This window comes from Drosophila serrata, unplaced genomic scaffold (genome assembly GCF_035046125.1).
Source record: "Drosophila serrata isolate PLE 108 unplaced genomic scaffold, ASM3504612v1 contig_276, whole genome shotgun sequence".
In the NCBI taxonomy this organism is placed as follows: Eukaryota; Metazoa; Arthropoda; class Insecta; order Diptera; family Drosophilidae; genus Drosophila; species Drosophila serrata.
In genome coordinates this window covers 587,119-606,751 of record NW_028257174.1, presented here as the reverse complement: position 1 = coordinate 606,751, position 19,633 = coordinate 587,119, and the positions used below count along the sequence as shown (strand labels likewise).

The 19,633-nt window shown below is 36.4% G+C and overlaps 2 protein-coding genes across 4 annotated transcripts; one reads left to right on the top strand and one right to left on the bottom strand.

Moving 5' to 3' along the window:
* The first annotated feature begins 914 nt into the window (after window positions 1-914).
* Window positions 915-4,066, top strand: Paics (PAICS bifunctional enzyme). Its single transcript, XM_086835311.1, has 5 exons — window positions 915-1,511; window positions 1,699-1,902; window positions 1,986-2,130; window positions 2,870-2,982; window positions 3,044-4,066. The coding sequence occupies exons 1-5, from the start codon at window positions 1,475-1,477 to the stop codon at window positions 3,844-3,846; spliced, it is 1,302 nt and encodes a 433-aa protein (XP_086691437.1). The 5' UTR covers window positions 915-1,474; the 3' UTR covers window positions 3,847-4,066.
* An 11,054-nt stretch (window positions 4,067-15,120) lies between these two features.
* On the bottom strand, window positions 15,121-18,557 carry LOC110180573 (uncharacterized). Of its 3 annotated transcripts, XM_020948268.2 has the most exons (3): window positions 17,945-18,557; window positions 17,238-17,588; window positions 15,121-16,046 (listed from the first exon to the last, which is right to left on the bottom strand). In XM_020948268.2, the coding sequence occupies exons 1-3, from the start codon at window positions 17,990-17,992 to the stop codon at window positions 15,465-15,467; spliced, it is 981 nt and encodes a 326-aa protein (XP_020803927.1). In that variant the 5' UTR covers window positions 17,993-18,557; the 3' UTR covers window positions 15,121-15,464. The 3 variants fall into 3 exon arrangements, with proteins under 3 accessions (XP_020803927.1, XP_086691435.1, XP_086691436.1); XM_086835309.1 differs by lacking the exons at window positions 17,238-17,588; window positions 17,945-18,557 and adding an exon at window positions 16,232-17,031; XM_086835310.1 differs by lacking the exons at window positions 17,238-17,588; window positions 17,945-18,557 and adding an exon at window positions 16,852-16,902.
* Between the last annotated feature and the right edge of the window lie 1,076 nt (window positions 18,558-19,633).

Below are 19,633 nucleotides of genomic sequence, written 5' to 3'. Positions count from 1 at the left end.
GTAAGGGTCGGTTGATGTCTCTGCTAGTAAGCGGCGATTCCTAAATGCATTTATATCGATATATCGTTAGGAGATATTATTATTATTTTAAATTATTAAAATTATTTTCTTTTATATATACCTAAAAAATGTAAGGCAAATATATAGAAATGAAAGATTAAATGGAAAATCAGTGATAGCAGACACGTTACCCCATCGATAAACCAGACTTGTCAGGGATAATCAAGTATCGATAGTGTATTAAAGAGTGTCCAGACTATTTGGTGTGTATCTTGGGTTAGAGCTTTGTATAAGAAAAGTACGCCAAATTGTAAATTCAAATTTAAATTGTTTTTGTAATAAAATCTTTTAACATCTTTTAAATTGTATATATATTCTCAGATGATACCAAATTTTAATGTTTAGTTATTTTCCAACATTCCTTTACGGCTTCAAGTGAAGTTAAAGAATTTGTTTCAGTTTATCTCCTATTTTTTGTAACATAACTAAAGTTTTGTCACAGTCTACTTCCTTCTTACAAAAAAAAAACTAGATTAAATAATTCTCATAATCTTGGCAGGCTTTCTGACAGTCTGCCAGATGATTTAGATGCGATTGCTGCACTTGGCAACAAATGCAATGTAAAGTAAATCGAGCCCTTTGACCTGCGGAAAACGTGTGTCAAGATTTTCCGTTCTATATTTATTTAAAGACCCCAAGTATGGCAAAAAAGGCAAAAACAAAAATATTTTTGTTTACATTTGATTTGATTGATGACGCGCCCCCCACTATCGCTAAGCCAGGCTGAAGCTGAAGTTGAACTTGACGGAAACAGAACACGATCGGACAGGTCGCCGCCTCATATGACCTACTGTCTGGGAAAAAATGCTCAAGTCTCAAAGCATTTATTGAATACGCTTTAAAAGTAATTTTATTTAATTTTATATATTATAAATAGATCGAAAAAACATAATTTCGTAAAGGTTTTTGCCATTAATTACTATGTATTTTTAATTTATATTTATTTTATTTATTTAAGCAAAGAAATTAAAAATAATACTTATAGATAAGCCTCTTGAATGAGTAGGGTATATGCGGCAGTCGCCACAGCCGGCACTTCCAGGCCCACACACATGCGCAGCCCCACATACGATCTGGCTTGCAACCTGAACGTGTTGCGTGTGCGTCTTATGCTTGTGTAGGTCGGCTGCGATAAGAAAAAAGCGAGCCATAAAGTCGCGCCGCCCATTCCGCAGCCGCTCAGTTGCTTTTAAGCGATTCTTCGCAACACACATAACCGGAAAACCCGAAGCGATACGCGAGCAGTGGAGTTGCCAGCAGCCAAAGAGAGGAGCACGTAGGAGAGGCCATCACGAGAGAGCGGAGAAAAAGCACTCAAGCGAATATCGAGCACAAAGCGAGGCGCGCAACACGTGAAGCCGGAGCCGCAAATTGGTTTTAATTTCGTTTCTAAACTCGAGCAAATAACAACAAGATGTCAACCGCAGCCACCGCCACAACAACTACGTCCAGTAAGTATTCCCAAAGTAAGATTCCAAGAAGAGGAATATTCCAAGAGAGGAATATTTCCAGGAGAGGAATATTTCCAGGAGTGGAATATTTCCAGGAGAGGTATTTTCCATGGTTCCAGATTCTGGAAAGAACGCGAAAACAGTGTGTTATTTTTCAGCATTTAAATTAAACAACAATTGATTACAGTTGAGGGCTACAAGCTGGGCAAGATCCTTATCGAGGGCAAGACCAAGCAGGTGTACGATCTGCCCGAAAAGCCAGGACTATGCCTGCTCCTGAGCAAGGATCGCATCACTGCCGGCGATGGTGTCAAGGCCCATGATTTGCAGGGCAAGGCGGAGATTTCCAATACCACCAACGGTCAGGTGTTTCGCCTGCTCAACGAGGCAGGTGAGTGTCCCATTAAAGAAGTTTAATTACATTAAAAAAAAAAAAACCTCTATATATTATTTATAATAATTTCCATTTACCAGGTATTCGCACCGCCTATGTTAAGCAGTGCGGCGCCAAGGCCTTTATCGCTCGCAAATGTGAAATGATACCCATTGAATGGGTGACCCGTCGCCTGGCCACCGGTTCGTTCCTCAAGCGTAATGTTGGTGTTCCCGAGGGCTACAGGTTGGTATAATATATATACATATATATATATATATACTATATAACACCGAAGGTTATCAACCAATCCGTTCCATATGCGATCTCTCTTATCTCGAGTGTGATTTAGCCCGTGTTGCGGTAAACAAATTTAACTGCAATCGATGCACTGCCTACGAGGTCAACGCTTTTCCCTACCCCCCGATAAGGCATTAGATTCTTGATCCCAAAAAAAACCCACGGAATAACATTGCTAAAGTCATTGGAAATCATTGATCTGTAATATGAGACCGGATTTTCGTCATAGCAATGTTAATTGATGTCATTGTTTTATGATTTGAATTGATTTATATATAGAAAGCTGTGTTTTAAGCTTAGAACTCAGAGGATCGATGGTCTAGATATAGTAATCTGTATTTATTTAATTATAAAGATTTTTGTAAGCATAGATCTAGGAAGATTAATCCTTCTACCTTGATTTTGTTTAAATTCTGACTCTTTTAAGAAGATAACTCTAGCTTTTATTAATATAATGACCAATTTCTGGATCTGCAATTATAATATTGATTAACAAATACTCTACTATTTCATAGAGAAGGAGAACTCGTGTTTTTTTAGTAGGAGATCGCTTCTTAATTCGAACTATAACTATTTTTTTAACGTTTCTTGTAAGAACTTGCTAGTTAGGTTTAGGATTTTATGTATCTTATAAATGTATCCCCTATATATACTCATATTTTCCCTTTTTTCCCTTCTTTCATAGATTCTCTCCCCCCAAACAGGAGACTTTCTTCAAGGACGATGCCAACCATGATCCGCAATGGAGCGAAGAGCAAATCGTTTCGGCCAAATTCGAATTAAATGGCCTTCTTATAGGTAATATTATACAATAATATATAAAATATATATTATAAATAAACGTACCCATATTTTTCAGGTCAAGATGAGGTGGACATTATGCGTAGAACGACCCTGTTGGTCTTTGAAGTCCTCGAGAGGGCTTGGCGGACAAAGAATTGTGCACTCATTGACATGAAGGTGGAGTTCGGTGTGGATGCCGATGGCAATATTGTTCTGGCCGATATTATAGACTCCGATTCGTGGCGCCTTTGGCCGGCTGGTGACAAGCGTCTGATGGTCGATAAGCAGGTGTATCGCAATCTAACCTCGGTAACGGCCACCGATTTGGATACGGTCAAGAGGAACTTCATTTGGGTGGCCGAACAGTTGGCCGATATTGTGCCCAAGAAGGATCACCTGGTGGTGGTGCTCATGGGCAGCGCTTCGGATACTTCGCATAGCGAAAAGGTGGCCACCAGTTGTCGCTCATTGGGCCTGAATGTGGAGCTACGTGTGACCTCCGCCCACAAGGGTCCCGAGGAGACGTTGCGCATTGTTCGCGAATATGAATCGGTTATGAACAATCTAGTCTTTGTCGCCGTCGCGGGACGTTCCAATGGCCTGGGTCCCGTCATCTCGGGCAGCACCAATTATCCGGTTATCAACTGTCCACCCGTCAAGTCGGACAACATGCAGGTGGATGTTTGGTCCAGCTTGAATCTGCCATCGGGTCTGGGCTGTGCCACGGTCCTCTATCCAGAGGCGGCTGCCTTGCATGCGGCCACGATTTTGGGACTGGGCAACTTTATGGTCTGGTCCAAGCTGCGCGTTAAGGCGCTTAATAACTTTATTACCCTGAAGAAGGCCGACAAGGAGCTGCGCGGTGTTCGTAATGCCTAAGGAGATCGATATCCAGCAGGGAGAATTGCTCTAGAAGAGCTGTTCTTGAAGAATTGCTCTTGGCCATATCTGCATTCTTCCCTTGTTGTTTATTATTCTTCTCTCTCCTCTTTTTTTTTGCTTTTTTTATATTTTTGGTAGTTTTAAGAAAGCATGACTTGAAGTTGTACCCAATGTGGGGTAACTCGAAATATAAATAACATCCATAATAAAACAAAAATGTTTTAAGAATTTTAAGAACATTATATTAACTCAATTTAGAAAGTCCCTTCCCCAATTTAAACAAAAACAAGAAAGGAAACGAACTTTGGGAAGCCTTAGTTAATATATCCTTAAAGTTTGCAATTAAATTAAAGGATCGAATCTGAAATAATCCATATATTTATATGACAATATTTTCGTAAAATTAAATATTTAAAATCTCATAACTAAGCCAAAAAAGCCTTAAATTTAAATCGGAAAGCTGTTCTATGTTAGTTTTTACTAGGTTTATAAATCTGCATACTTAATGTAAAATTTTACAAAATTTAAATTTTTATCAATTTTGGAAAATTTGAATTGATGTAAAAATTGGCATAAAATTATGAAAAAAATTTGCAAATTTATTTTTCTGCCAAACATAGCTTAATCGATTCGCCTGTCAATGCTGATCAAGAATATATATGATTTATAGGGTCGGAAATTACGTCTTCACTTAGTTTTAAGCTTCTGACTGAAATTATAATACCCGGGAAAGGGTATAAAAGGTATCTCTTATTCCAAACGTATACGTAATATATTTTCTTCTTTTTCGCTGCATACTCTCGGGCTGAATAACAAAATAACACAAAGCAAGAGTGTCTAATTGCTGGCAATTAATTGTAGTAAATACTTAGTTATCTGCTTTACAGATTAAAAAAAAATATATATATAATAATAATGTCAGCGAAGAGCTTACCTCAATTAGTGTGCTTTTTCCATGGTGTTAAAAAAGAGAGCTGCTTACAAAATACATGCGTCATTACAGGTGTGCTCGCATTAGTGGTTCCATAAATATATTGTTTAAATATTTTTAAATTGTTAAAAATAAAATAAATATTTTAGGAATACAAAGAAATCATAATACAAATAATACTTTATTTAAATAAATCAAAATAATCATTTAAATAAAATCCAAAGTTTAGTATAATATTTTTGTCACATATTTTCAAAATAAAAATAAATTGGGTAAATTAAATTCTAGTAATTTATTAATTTACAATTCTATTATTAAATATATTATTATATAAATTATATATATAATATATTATTATATAAATTATATATGTAATATATTATTATATAAATTATATATATAATATATTATTATATATATATATATATTATTGACCCCAACTGTTTATATAGACTCTACATATAAATAACTCTTCTGATTGGAAAGATCTTCGGGTTGCCAAGGCAAATAAGCCGTACAAGGAAAAGGCAACAAAAAAAAACAGTACCAGTACCAGGGAAATACATATATGTACCTATATATATATATATGTATATATATTTAAATACATATATATGTACCATTTGTACGGTGGTCAGCCTCGGGTCAATTAATCATACTTTTAGTGTTTAGCAGACACAGCAAACACGAACAAACACACACACACACACTACACACACAATTCATAATAATAATAATAACAATAACTTAGCATAAGAGCGAGACGGAGACGGCGAATGTACACATTAAAAGTCAGGGTCAAAGTGTGGCCATTGTGTTGGGCATCTCCGCTCCCCTTCCCCCCTGGGGGCTCTCTGGCGCTCCCCTGTTTGAAACAACAATAAACAAAAAGGAATATGAATGGCAAAGCAAATGTAACATAATGTTAAGAAAACGAAGGAAACTGAATAAGAGAGAAAAAAAATATATATACAAAGCAGCAATAGGAATACTCTTTCCATAAGTAATAAAAAAAAAAAACCTAAAAACTGACATTGAAATTAATTTTAATAAAAATTATTTTATTAATCAAATCATTTTCTTAAGTATTATTACTAATTTTCTATATTTACTGTATTATTATAGATCTTCGACAAGCTTAACGACAATTCGTCTATGCCCTTTCCATTTTCTTGTAAGGGGGAGGGGTTAACATGAGTGAAACAACAATATTGACGCTGGAATCAACGGCAACAACAACAGCCACTGCAAAAACAACAATTGCAACTACAAGAAATACAAGAACAACGACAACAATGGCCGGCAATTGTTTTGCGGCATCGTCGGCGTCGCCGTCGTCGTCGCCGGCGTCAATGACGCAGCGCTATGTTTGCGGTTGCTTTTATTACCGCTACCTCCCCTCCCCCCTTTCCATCTATACATATTGTATTCCCCACCATTCTCCATCCCACCCCCTTCTCACCCTCCCACAAAAGCCGCAAGGGGTTTCTTTATTTCATTTGTTATTTGTTGTTTTTGTTTTCTGTTTACTGATTCGGTTTCTTTTTACCACGTTTTTCTTACTTTTTGCTGTTGTTTTGGCGCATAACAAAATAAAAATAAAATTATCTGTTTTGTTACAAGCGAATGCCGATCGCCGTCAATCTTTCTACACGTTTTCATTATCATTTTACTGCCTGCCTCTCTCTCCTTCACACACATACACACACACACATCCAGCAGCAGCCATTAGAGTATGCCATCTCGCTCGCTTGCTCGCTGGCTGCTACGGTACAATCAAAATTCCCTATAACGGAAAGTGTTATAAATGAGAAACTATTTAATAAATATAATAAAGTAATTAAAATTAAATTTTTTTTCTCATTTAAATTGTTTCACAAAAAATAACCAATATAAGTTTAAATATTATTTTGTATTCAATTGAAATAAATAACCTTTTTACAAAGGCTTCACCGTACTCGGTTCATTTGGCGAGGAGGCAACTCTTTCAACTTGTTGCTAAAAATATGCAAGACAGTAAAAGGAAACCGGTTTGTGTATGTATGTATGTATACACGTACAAACATATGTATGTACATACATCTATATATAACTGGTTGTTGCTGGGTGCCGAGCCACTGACCGAAAGGGGTAGACCCGGGAGCGTGTTTCTGGGTGGCGGAGTGAGGGGGAAACTGGAAACTGTGACTTGATTATTCCAGTCGGTAAAAGAAGCAAACCGATCTGTGCACAAATAAAGCCAGGCTAAAGAAAAACAACAACAATGCATGCAAAACGCCAACACGTAATACAAGATCGTAAAGCGGTTCATACAAACATATTTACATATATGTATGTATGCATGCATGTATGTATGTATGTATGGGTACAGATATGAAGGGGTAAGGGCAGCATCGATTACGCGCGCAAAACCGGCAAGCCGATGCCACAGTGGGCCCTGTTTAATAGTTACTTTCAATTAAAAAATAAATAAAATATTTTAATTTTCTTTTAAATGCCACAAAAAAAGGTAGCAAAAAGTTTTAAAAGTAATATATTATAATTGTTTTTACTTTTGCGCACTGCATATTCTTGTTGCTGTCCCACTGTCAATTGTCGCTCTGTAGTTGTCTGATGTTATTGTTACTGGCCTGTTGTTGTCACCGCAAGTTGCGCTACTTTGCGCTTATTCGGCTTCTTCCCGGCGCTCTCTTTCGCCCCTCCCCCCCCCCCCCCCCCCCGCCATGACACTCTTTCTTTTCTTACTCTCTGCCTCTTGCAATGTCACCCGCCAGAAGAGCGTGTTGTTTTACATTCAGGTTAGGTTTATTGCTCTGCATTTCCCTCTCCCTCGCTCTCTTTGTCCCCCCCCCTCACCATTGCTCTCATTGTGCTCTTCTTACTTTAATCTCCCGCTCTCTCAATTGTAGTTACGGCTTAACTGTGAATTTGCCGCGCGACGAGCAAAGATCACATCACTTTAATTGTCGGTTGCAAAACGAGCGGTCGGGGGCGGACAACCGGTACGTCAAGCGATAAGCTCAAAACACGAAAATAAAAGAAAATAAATATATAAAAAATAAAGAGCGCGCGCGATAATAAAAATCTAAATAAAAACACACACATCATCAGCAGCAGCAGCAGCAGCAGCGCCCAGTGAATTAACAACAACATTCGACACGACCAGACATGTGTTTGTTACGTTGGCCGGATCGGTGGAGGGGGGGCGGGGTATGCGTGTGTACCCGAGGGCGAATGATCGCCGGGGGAATCATGGCGTTCCCACCTTATCTACGGAACCTGGCACCGCCGCGAGTGCAAACATAATTTATTTCGGACATTGTGCAAGTCACAGATTGTCACAGCTTACAGTGCATAGTGAATTCCACACAAATTCATGTGAATTTCCTATTGTTTTTTGTTTTTTTTTTTTTTAAGTGCATAAAAAGAATAAATTGAGTTTACAGAGATTTAGCTAGTTGAATTATACACATACATACATGCGTATGTATGTATGCATTTATCTTTGAAACGTTTACACCACGTTTTCAATTCTAATAAGAAGAAAAAAAGATGGCGGCGAAGAAGAGCAAAAAAAGAAGGCAGGAACAAAGTCGCACATGTTTATGACGTGCTTATGAAAGCGAATTATGAAAAAGGGAGGATGAGAGGATTTCTCCTGGGAACAGCAAATACTCGCATGGATTATATGTATTCAGATTCACAGCTGGAAGCCGAATACCTGGACGCAGGTACGACAGGTAAGTTAACCAAGTATTAATGATATTGGGGAGGGGGTAGGCGGTGGCACGTGGTGAGCCACGCCGATATATATTCGCTGAATCTTAAGCGGATTATGAGACGTTAACCCTTCACGACACAACCGCCCCCCCCCTCTCACCACCCGTTAAAGTTGTCGCATTGATTGACCCGTTTTCCGCCCCCACAACTCGTTGTTAACCCCACAAAGAGCCCCCGGGAATTCACTTCCAGTCGTTGAATATATTTTTTTTTTGCATGTCCAGCCGCGGGTTAAGGCAGAAATTCTGCAGTCCGCTCAGCGTGTGCTTCCATTTTATTTTCGCCTTCCTCTTCTCTTCTCGTTCTTGTCGCTGTCGCTGTAGTTGTAGTTGTTGCCGAGAGTTTTTGTTATTTTTCTGTTCAGTCCCTTGCCGGCGTAGCTGCACTGAGATTAAATGCGTGACCCATTAAGCACAGCTTAATTATAAGGTTTATAAATAAATAATAATAAATATTAAATACACTTAATTTTAAGATCTTAAGTTCCCTGATATTTGTTTATATTAATATACCAGTTTAGGTTATTTACTTTGTATATTCATAATATTGTTTTGATTATGCTAATTTTTTTTTCTGTGTGCACATTTTGCTTTATTTATTTCGAACGTTCGCTTCGTTCCGTTCGTTTGCATCTCGCCCTTTCTTTCGCACGCATTAGTCTCGCGTCTCAGTTGTCGTCTGTCTCTCTTTGCCCCGCTCCTTCTGCTGCGAAGCGAATGTGTGTGTGTGTGTTAAAGTTGAATGTGCCGGTTTGTTCTGTTGCCAGTTGTTGTTGTTGTTGACGTTGGTCGTGTCATGTTGATTTGTGTGCTCTCCTCTACCGCTCCCGCTCTCTCCTTTTACGTCTGCGCTAGTTATTCGGTATGCTGCTTGCGTGCTTCTTCTTGCTCTTCCACTTCTGCTTCATCTTCACAAACACACTCACACACACACACACACACACACTGCACAGACAACTACGCAAACAACATCAAGACAATGCGCAGTAGATAACAAATAGCCCCACCACGCCTTGCTATCACCCTCTCCTACTCTATCGGTCCTGCTCTTGCTGGCTCTCTTCTGCTCCCCCGCTCTGGTTTGCCCTCTCTCTCTCTCTATCTCTCTCTCTCACTCGCGTATATATAAATTACGTGTGTCTGTTTGTATCTATGGCAACACAGCGTGAGATATATAAGCGTATGTATGTCTGTCCGCTTGTATGTAATGAATGTATGTATGATATATGTACGTATGTATGTGCGGTGCTTATGCAGACAGCTGCTTTGTGTGTCAAATTGTAGCGAAAAAAATTGTGTGTGTGTGTTTTTTTTTTTATTTATTTCATACCAACGCGAAGAGGAAGAGCGAGAGGTCGTTAGGTGGGTGGGGTAGCAGAGAGCGAGGGCGAGAGGCAGAGCAAACGACCCAATGCGAATTTTGCTATTCAGCTATTACTTGTAGATAGCAAAGTAAGCAGTTGCCATGTGGGAAATTTGACTTTGTTAATAATACTTGAATTAATTCATATTTAAAATATAAAAATTTTATTATGTCTGCAATAACACACACAATAAGCAAAAAAAAATTCTTCAAATAGAATTAATGGTTTAAAATTGCCAGCTGGGTTTGAGTTTCCTTTTTTGCTCGCAGCAAATTTCGCATGGGGCTGCTTGTGTTTCACTGCCCACTCACTCTTCGTCTCTCCCCGTCATACTATCTCTTTCTCTTACGCGGTGGAGCAGCGGCCGCTGTTGCCGTGCGGCGCTGCGCAAAAACAACGCAGCTCGCTCTCTGCTGACGCACTGGCTCTTCCACTCACTCACTCACTCACTCACTCACTGAACCACCCACCCGCCATCGGACCGTCTCACTCGCGCGTGCGACATTCTTTACTGGCGCATTGTTTGTTTTTGTGTCTGCCGGCGTTGCTCTGTTGCCAAATTTCACTTGGCTTTGCTAGTGTATGTGTGTGTGTGTGTGTAAGAGTGCTTGCGTGTGTTTTATATCAGAAATTTCCATTTAATTTTTTATTTAGGTTTCCTTTTCGTTGTTTTTTTTCTTTCTTTTTCGCAACGATTGCGAACGTGTATATGTATGTGTTGGTGTGTATATAATTTTCGGTGTGTGTATTTTAGTTACACTTTCAGCTGCTGTTTCTTTTTACTTTATTTTTTTTTTTGTTCCTTCTGCGTTTAGCTTTTTACTTTTTGCCTCCGTGTTTTGGTTTGTACGTCACACCTTTTTCTGCAGAGCCAGAGAGAGCGAGAGAGAGAGAGAGGGTCAAAGAGAGAGCTATCAAAAGAGAGCGCGAATTACTGCATAGGCCTGCGAAAAATTGACAGCGCAAATCTCAGACGAGTGTTTTTTTTTGTATTTTCTTTTTCTTCCATCGCGTTTGTTTTTTTTTTTTTGTCGCTTCCCCCCTCTGTATTTTGTATTTATCGTCGACTTTTTCGCATAGCCACAGGTGTCGTTGTGCAGTTGACGCTGGCAGCGACAGAGGCAGCGAAGCCGGCAGCGGCATCCGTCAAGTTCAGCTCTAAAATATATATAAAAAAAGAGAATATTACAATAAAAATAAAGGGGAAAACACACACACACTTCTCGCACCTTTGTGCAATTATTTTGACGTCAAAAAGTTAACCTCAAAATTCTGGAGCTGCCGCTGTCTCTGCCTCAGCCGGCGCCGCTGTCCACAACAGCGCCTGTTGAACGTGACTCAGGCGACAAGAAGTAAAAAAAAAAAACGGCCCGCTTTCGTACGCATTCTATTGTTTAAACTTTAAAGCAATTAACAGAAAGTTGCATAAAAAAATTAACTAAAGTAGGGGATCAAAATATATTACAAGTTATTTAAGTAGATATTTAATTTATTTATTATACGTATAGTTTGAATTTTGTAAGTGTGCGTACGTGTGTGTGTGTGTGTGTAGGTGTGCGTGCACTCAAACAAACTTTGCTCCCTACACTTGACCTTGTTTTGCCATTTCATTTTGTGCCACAAACACACACAAACACACACACACACACTGAGATGGGGATGGATTATTGCGGTGAACTACGAACCAAAAACTGTTTGCCGCAAGGATAAAGAGGGACGCAAAATAGAGAAGAAGGGAGAGGGCAAAGCATCAGATGAGAAGGGACCAAAGGCAGACATGTGAAAAGCAAAGTAAAGATGCCAAGAGTAAAAGGCAAATGGCAAAAAAATACAGGCATACAAAGTACAGTGGACATTGCAAGTTTTACACGAACTTGAACAAAAAATTAATTTAGATTTTTAAATTAAAAAGAAACATGAAGGGAACATCAATAAATTGAAAGAAGAAAATTTAAAGAAAAGAGTTCTTTCCCCCCTTTTTTTTTGAGACGGCTTAAATGCCGGCTACAACAACAACAACTGTTAAAAGCTAAAAGACCCAAAAATAAAGCGGTGAAGAAACCTGAAGAAAAACAAAAATTAACCTTATCCACAGTGGTGTAGTGTGTGTGGGGGTATTAAACCCCCCTTTTGCTCAATTTCCAAAGAAATATGGGTTTCTATAAGCATTAAAACGAGAAAGGAAATTAACTTTAGGAAGCCGAATTTTATATACCCTTGCAGTTTGCAATTTAATAATAGGATCAAATAGAAATTGTATCATAATTAAATTTAAAATATTCTCAAATGACTTCTTCACTTAGTTTTAAGCTTCTAACTGAAGGCATAATACCATTTTTTAATCGGTTTTTATCTATATTTTTATATTGACATTTTTTTCGATAAAATAGATCTTAAAAAACTCATAACTAAATCAAAACTGCATTAAATTTAATTCGGAAAGCTTTCCTATGTTAGTTTTTATTAGGTTTATAAAGCTGCATACTCAAATTAAAGTTTTAAAAAATTTTAATTTTTGCCAAATTTTTTTGACAAATTTAACGATGTAAACCCTTAAAAAATTAGGAAAAATTTTAAAAAGATTTATTTCTCCCGAAGAGGTCTAGAAAGATTCGGTTTTTGATGCTGATCAAGAATATATAAGATTTATAGGGTCGGAAATGACTCCTTCACTTAGTTTTAAGCCTCTGACTAAAATTATAATACCCTGAAAAGGTATAAAAAGGACTACAACTACCCAAAATTAATCCCTCCCAAAAGAATCCCACCTACGTCACTGACCAAACCAAAAGCAAAGTGGAAAGGGAATAGGGCGAGAGTAGAGATGTTTTGTTGTGGTAAAAGGGGGGCTGCCAAGGATTGGAGGAGGAGGATGTAGTGGAGAAAGAGGAGGTGGCAATAAAAATTCAGAGCAAGGCGAAAAACAAAACAGGAAGGACAGGGGGCAACAATGTTATTAATGACCTGACGTCGTGCAGCTTTTATTTTTGTATTCTTATTTTATTTTTTTTTTTTATTATTGTGGCAAAACAGAATAAAAACCGTAAAACCAAAATGCTACAGAAAAAGAATACAAAAAAGCACAAAGAAAGGCAATAGGAAGAGAAATAACAGAACCATAAAGAATTTAAATTGAAAATCTTCTTAAGAATTTACCAAGAACCTGAATTATTAAACTATTAAGCAATTTTAATACTCTTTTTCTATAAAAATTAAAGATATAAATATTGTTTATTGGTTTTAGACCCCCTAACACTATTTAAGGGTTAAATCAAAGGTGTGACCAAATGCAAATAGTAGTTAAAATTTTGATCAAGTTACGTGAATGCATAAATAATTACTCATACAGTCATGCATTGCATATAAATAATAATATGTATGTATGTGTATTTACACACATACTTGCAAATACATACACCGACTGGGCTGCCATAGACCCCTTTCTCCACCACCCCAAACCAAACCAAAAAGAAACAGAGAAGCCAAAAGAAGACAACAAAAACAGATAAAATAATACAAAAAAAAAAGTAGAACCCGACCTAACCAAACCAGCGGTAATAGAGCAATGTAAAAGGGCAAGAAGTGTGAGTGTGAGAGAGAGAGAGAGAGAGAGAGAGAGAGCGAGTGGGCCAGAGCGAGATGGAAGCTGTATAACGGCAATGGCAATGCCAACAAATTAAAGTTACTAAAGCAAAAGGAAACGGCAATAACAACAAGAACAAGCTGTGAATTTCTCTTGGCATGGCATGGAAACGTGAGCCAAAAGAGATGTGATGTTGGGGTGGGGTGGGGTGGGGAGAAGGAGACAGAAAGAGAGGGAAGGCGAACGAGCGAGCGCAAAAAAAAAAAAAATAAAATAAAAGAATAAAAGAATCGCAGTCGGAGCAGCGCAGCAGCAGCAGCAGCAGCAGCAGCAGAAAATGTAAAGAAAAGAAGCAGCAGAACAAGAAGCAAATGAAGAAGAAGACGAATAAGAGAAAGGGAAGGGTGGTAAAGAGGAGCTGCGGGGAATGGAGGAGAACGGCTCACACAAATTTAAAATGAATAAAAACCGGTTTGCCCGTATACAGTTCTTTTTCTGTTTCCCCTCTCCCTCTCCCTCTCACTCTCTTCGTCCCTGCCTTTGCCCCTCTTTCACTCCCCGTTGTCCATCCTCCCCCTCCCCATAGCCTTGCGCCTCATGCTTTGCATTTTGCCATTTTTGCATTTTTTTGCTGCGAATTTTTGCAGGCGACCAAAATGTCACTGAAATGAATTCAATAATCAATTGTAAAAGTTATAAAAATATTATATATTTTTGTACTAAAAATATATATAATTTTATTTGTTTAATTAATACATTATTAAGTGTATTTTTCCTAATCATTTCGTTTTCGCTTGTCACCTTTACCAAATCTGCAAGTCTTCCCTCTTCAAGGGTTGCCTTCAGCTTTTATACCATTACAGGGTATTACAATTTTAGTCAGAAGCTTGAAACTAAATGAAGAAGTCATTTGCGACCCTATAAATCATATATATTCTTGATCAGCATAAAAAGGAGAATCTTTCTAGGCATCTAAAAAAGAAAAAAAATTTTGAAAAATTGTTTCCAACATTTTTGAGGCGTTTTTTTCATTGTTAACATCTTGAAAAATCGACAAAAATTTAAATAGCTTAAAAATGTAATTTGAGTATGCAGATTTATTAACCTATTCAAAACTAAAACAGAACAGCTTTCCGAATCAAAATTAATCTATTTTTGACTGAGTTATTAGTTTTTTAAACTTTGATTTGTCGATAAAATTTTCATATAAAATGATAGTTAATATCGATTAATATATGGTATTATAATTTTAGTCAGAAGTCTAAAACTAAGTGAAAGAGTCATTTCCGACCTTATAAATCATATATATTCTTGATCAGCATAAAAAGGCGAATCTTTCTAGACGTCTTCGGCAGAGAAATAATATTTTAAAATTTTTTCAAAATTTTTTAAAGGGTAACGTCGTTAAAATTGTCAAAAATGTTGGTAAAAATTTAAAATTTTCAAAACTTTAAATTGAGTATGCAGATTTATAAACCTAATAAAAACTAACATGGGAAAGCTTTCCGAATAAAGTTTAATTCTTTTTTGGCTGAGATATGAGTTTTTAAAATTTTGATTTGTTGAAAAAATTGCCATATAAAAATATCAATAAATATGGCTTTTTCAAAAGACTTTCTTTAAAGCGGAGAATATTTCTTTTATTCTTGTATTTTTATTATTTGCTTTTACTAAATTTGTACATACATAGTTTCTTAAGTATTAATTATTATTTTATTAGGCGAAAGACTTGCTTAAATTCTTCAGTTCTCTGCTGGCGTTTATTGAATTAACAAAGAATCTTATAGATTTAAATTCTCTTTTTTTTTTACACTATTTATTTGTTCTCCTTTTTTACTAAAGGGATGTCCTTGTTTTACCGTTTCTTTCTTTTTTTGTTTGGTTTCGAAAGAAAGCTAATATATCTCGAGATTATTTTTCTTTTTAAATTGTTTTTTTTTATAGTCTGTATACTTAAGTTAATCCTCTTTACGATTTGGAATAAATTGCGAGTCAAAAGATAGACGATTCATTCGACCAAAGACAAGAACTTCACTGATTATCCGTTCGGCAAATAGACGTTGATCCGTTCGCATATTCCGGAAATGGGCGGCCATCCGCTTACCGATTAACTCACATTCGCTATCGCTATCCCTATCGATAACTCGATCCCGATTTCTGTCCGGTGAAGGATCCTCCTTGATCCGTTGTCGTTTTCCCTGCGGCTTCCTGCTGCTTTCCTCATAATCGCTGGCATTATTGCTACTCCGACGACGGGTACGAACACGTCGCATATTGGATCGTGAAGATTTATCCAGGTCATGTCCTTCCCTTGACCCAGAACGGGATCGATTGCTGGTCGAGTCATGGAAATCATTAGTAATTCCCTTGGCATCTGTCCTATGGCGTCCAGATATTATTGGTTCGGTTGCAAGATCAGGATCTGCATCGGCCTCGGTATCGAGATATGGTTCAGGTTCCGCCTCACCTTCACTTCCGGGTTCCATGCCACCAAGGACATCCTCCTCCTTGTTAAAGGTTTCTGCAAATATATCGTCGTCCTGAAAGAATATAAACAAAAGTAATATATTTTAATGAGGGATATCATGATTTTTAAGTCATAAAAGTCAACTTAAAATAGAAAATTACATAACAAATATATAAAATTAAGAAATGTGAAGAATTCTTTTGAATTCTTTTCAAATTCTTCAGAATCCTTTAATATTTTCTCTGATTCCACACTCACTTCGTTGCCACTACCGATATGATGAATATTATGAACGACAACTTGATGATGATGATGATGATGATGGTTCTCCTGGTCAAATGATGATGATGTTGATACATCATTAATTTCATTAACACCCATATTTTCGGTAATTCCTTCCAATGTCTCGACTTTGGGAAATACTTGTTGTTGGTACTCCTGATTTTGTTGTGCTAATGGTTCCGGTTCTGGTTCCATATCCATTTCTGGTTCCTTCTCCATACTCTCATCATATTGCAAAACACCAGTTTCCATTTCACATAGAAAATACAGATCCTTGAAATACCATAGGCCTGGTACATAGGTATATCCACTCCGTAGGACCTTACGCAATTCCCGGCGATATGATGTACGAAAATTGTTAATCTTACGCTTTAGCGAATGACAATTGGCATTAGGATCGATCTGACGCATTAGTGTCAAAAGTCGGCCATAGGATTCGTCCTTCAGACGACGATTGCGATAGGATTTGCTTCGCATTAGCCAAAGTTCCGGCATGGAGCGGTACAGTTTGAAGAATTCCCGCCATAATGCGATGGATGTTTCATTATTCTGCTGCGACATGGCAACCAACGAGCGACAAGAAACAAGCGACTGACCTGACCGGAATCTGAATGTTATATCTGTGAAACGAACGACCGACGACTGTCGTACGACCAGTGAGACCAGAATCGAGCAGGCAAAATTTGTCGTACGACGAACGGGTTCGCTGTCAAACCACGACACGAATGGACAAGAGCGAAAGTAACGGTATCGTAAACAGAGAGGCAATACAAAACGAAAACCCCTATTTATACCGTATTTATTATTATAAAATGTATAAGAAAAGCAGGAGAATAGTAAAACCTTTTAGAATCATTAAAATTATAATCAAAGTAGAAAAAACTAAAGAAATTCCAATTTACCTATTTATTATTATTATTTTAATATAGAAAATAATCGATATAACTAAAATAGAATCATTTTTAAGGTAAGCTTTACTCACATTAATGCTGGTCTCATCGAGACTATCATCCAAACTGTCCGATTTCATTCGCAACGGTGATTGTATGTTAAGAACGGGATTGAGAAAGTCCATAAGGTGATACCACCAAAGACGTGGCTTATAGCCATTTTGTGAGGCCTGTACCTTTTTGATTTGACGTCGATAGCAGCAACGTAATGAGTTTATCTTTCGTTTTACATCATTCACGGTGGCATCGCCATTGATCCTTTGCAGGATATTTAAAAGTTCCCGATAACCGGGCTCCTTTTTCTGCTTCGATAAATAATCCTCGCTGCTGCTGTCCCACAAGGCGGTGAAATGGCGATAACAGCTGATAAATTCCTCCATCACCTTGATTGAAATAATAAATAAAGGAATTAATGTCAAATAATAAAAAGAATATGACTAAAACTATAATTAATTGATTTAGGCAAAGCAAAATATTTACCATTGGGTTGATGGAATTAATTAATATATTTTACCAAAAGTAAATATTAATTTATAGAAGATATATTGATTTATGCAATGTAAAACATTAATCATTGATTGAAAGAATTAATAAATATATTGAAATATATTTTAGAAAAATTTTATCTTAATCTATATAAGATATATTATTATATATCGATTAATAAAGTTCAAGAAACTCGTTCTAATATTTATTATTCAATTAAATAATAATAATAGAAAATAATATAATTAAATACCTCGCGTTCATCGTATAAATTAATGGGTGTACCGCTAGCTCGCGACATTTTTGTTTCGATTGCCTGACGTTGAATGAGGCCGCTTGAGAGCCTACAACTTTGCTTTGCGACTGCACCTAAAAAGCGGTATGATGCGGTATGATGTGGTATGATGTGGTATGATGCGGTATGACGCCGTCTGTTGCAAATGCAGCGTGCGAGAGAGTCCTTTCTCTCCCTTCTCCCTCTTGGCCATCGTCATCTCCGTCATCTCATCCGTTTTCCGTTTCATTTCGCTCTTGTTGCCGCCTTCCCTTTTTTTTTTTGCGTGGTTTTTTTTTATTTTATTTATTTATGTTTGTTATAAAATGTCGCTGCTGCCACTGCAGCGTTGCCGAACTTCAGTTTGCTTCGAACATGTTGCGCCGTTGCCACTTTTACGTATGGATGTGTGTTGCTGTGTGTGTGTGCCGCCGTTTATTTTTCTTGTTTCCTTTTTTTTTTTTTGCACTGAAAACTGGCAACGTGGCCAAACGGAGAGGGCGCTTAGAAAAAAAAAAAACACCAACAACAACAACAAAAATGTTGCAAGTCTTCCGCCGGCCGGTTGCAAACAACAATAACAACAACAGCATAGCAAAAAGAGGGGCGTAGAAAATGGGAAAAGCGAAATGGGAGAGCAAATAGAGAAATGGCGAGAGTGTGAGAGTGGGGAAGAGAGCGAAAGAAGAAGGTGTGGAGGAGGAGGGGGAGGAGGAAGCGATGGCAGACCTAATAATAACAAACAAGGCAAATCAGCACCAACAACAACAACAACGACAATAACAACAACAACAATGGCAACGGACAACGGACAATATTAATAGACACGAAACATTAGCGCAAAATGCACTGCAAGGAAAATTCAATTTTTAATTTAAATAATAAAGAATAATAAATATAATAATAATAATAAAATAATAATAATAATAATAAAATAATAATAATAAAATAATAATAATAAAATAATAATAATAATAATAAAATAATAATAATAATAAAATAATAATAATAATAAAATAATCATAATAATAAATCGTAAAATTTAATAGGTAGCTTTGTTACCTTTAATTTAAATAAAGCATCACCAGAAAATATTTAACTGATAAAAATAACAACAAAATATTCTTTAAAAAATACCTATTATATATATTTAAATTTTAAAACGAAATTAAAAGATAAATAGATGACTTAATTTAGATAAAGCATTACCAGAAAATATTAAATAAATAAAAATAATAAAAAAATATTCTTTAAAAGAATAAAATTTAATTTAAATATTAATTTAAAAACAAAATTAAAACATAAATAGATAACTTAATTTATATAAAGCATTACCGGAAAATATTAAATAAATAAAAATAATAACAAAATATTCTTTAAAAGAATAAATAATATATATATTTAAATTTAAAAACGAAATTAAAACATAAATAAATAACAGTGTTGACTTTAATTTACAGAAAGTATTGCAAAATATATTTAATTAATAAATATAATGAAAAATTATTTATTACAAGAATAAATAATACGTATATAAGCATGTTTTTAAATTTATTCAAAATTAAATCATTATTTCTGACCCAAAAATGTATCAATTTGGTAATAAATTTAATAAATATTAAAAATTAATAATACAAAAATTAACAAGACAACTTTGTTAATTTAGAG

What these genes read in the sequence shown, in the direction of transcription:
- LOC110180573 (XM_086835309.1), bottom strand. Translation starts at nt 16,816, where the DNA reads ATGTCGCAGCAGAATAATGAAACATCCATCGCATTATGGCGGGAATTC. An exon ending in ATATCGGTAGTGGCAACGAA is followed by an intron (nt 16,047 to 16,231) that starts GTGAGTGTGGAA and finishes ATATTCTTTCAG; the next exon opens with GACGACGATATATTTGCAGA.
- Paics (XM_086835311.1), top strand. Translation starts at nt 1,475, where the DNA reads ATGTCAACCGCAGCCACCGCCACAACAACTACGTCCA. An exon ending in CGCCACAACAACTACGTCCA is followed by an intron (nt 1,512 to 1,698) that starts GTAAGTATTCCC and finishes AATTGATTACAG; the next exon opens with TTGAGGGCTACAAGCTGGGC. An exon ending in ATTAAATGGCCTTCTTATAG is followed by an intron (nt 2,983 to 3,043) that starts GTAATATTATAC and finishes CATATTTTTCAG; the next exon opens with GTCAAGATGAGGTGGACATT.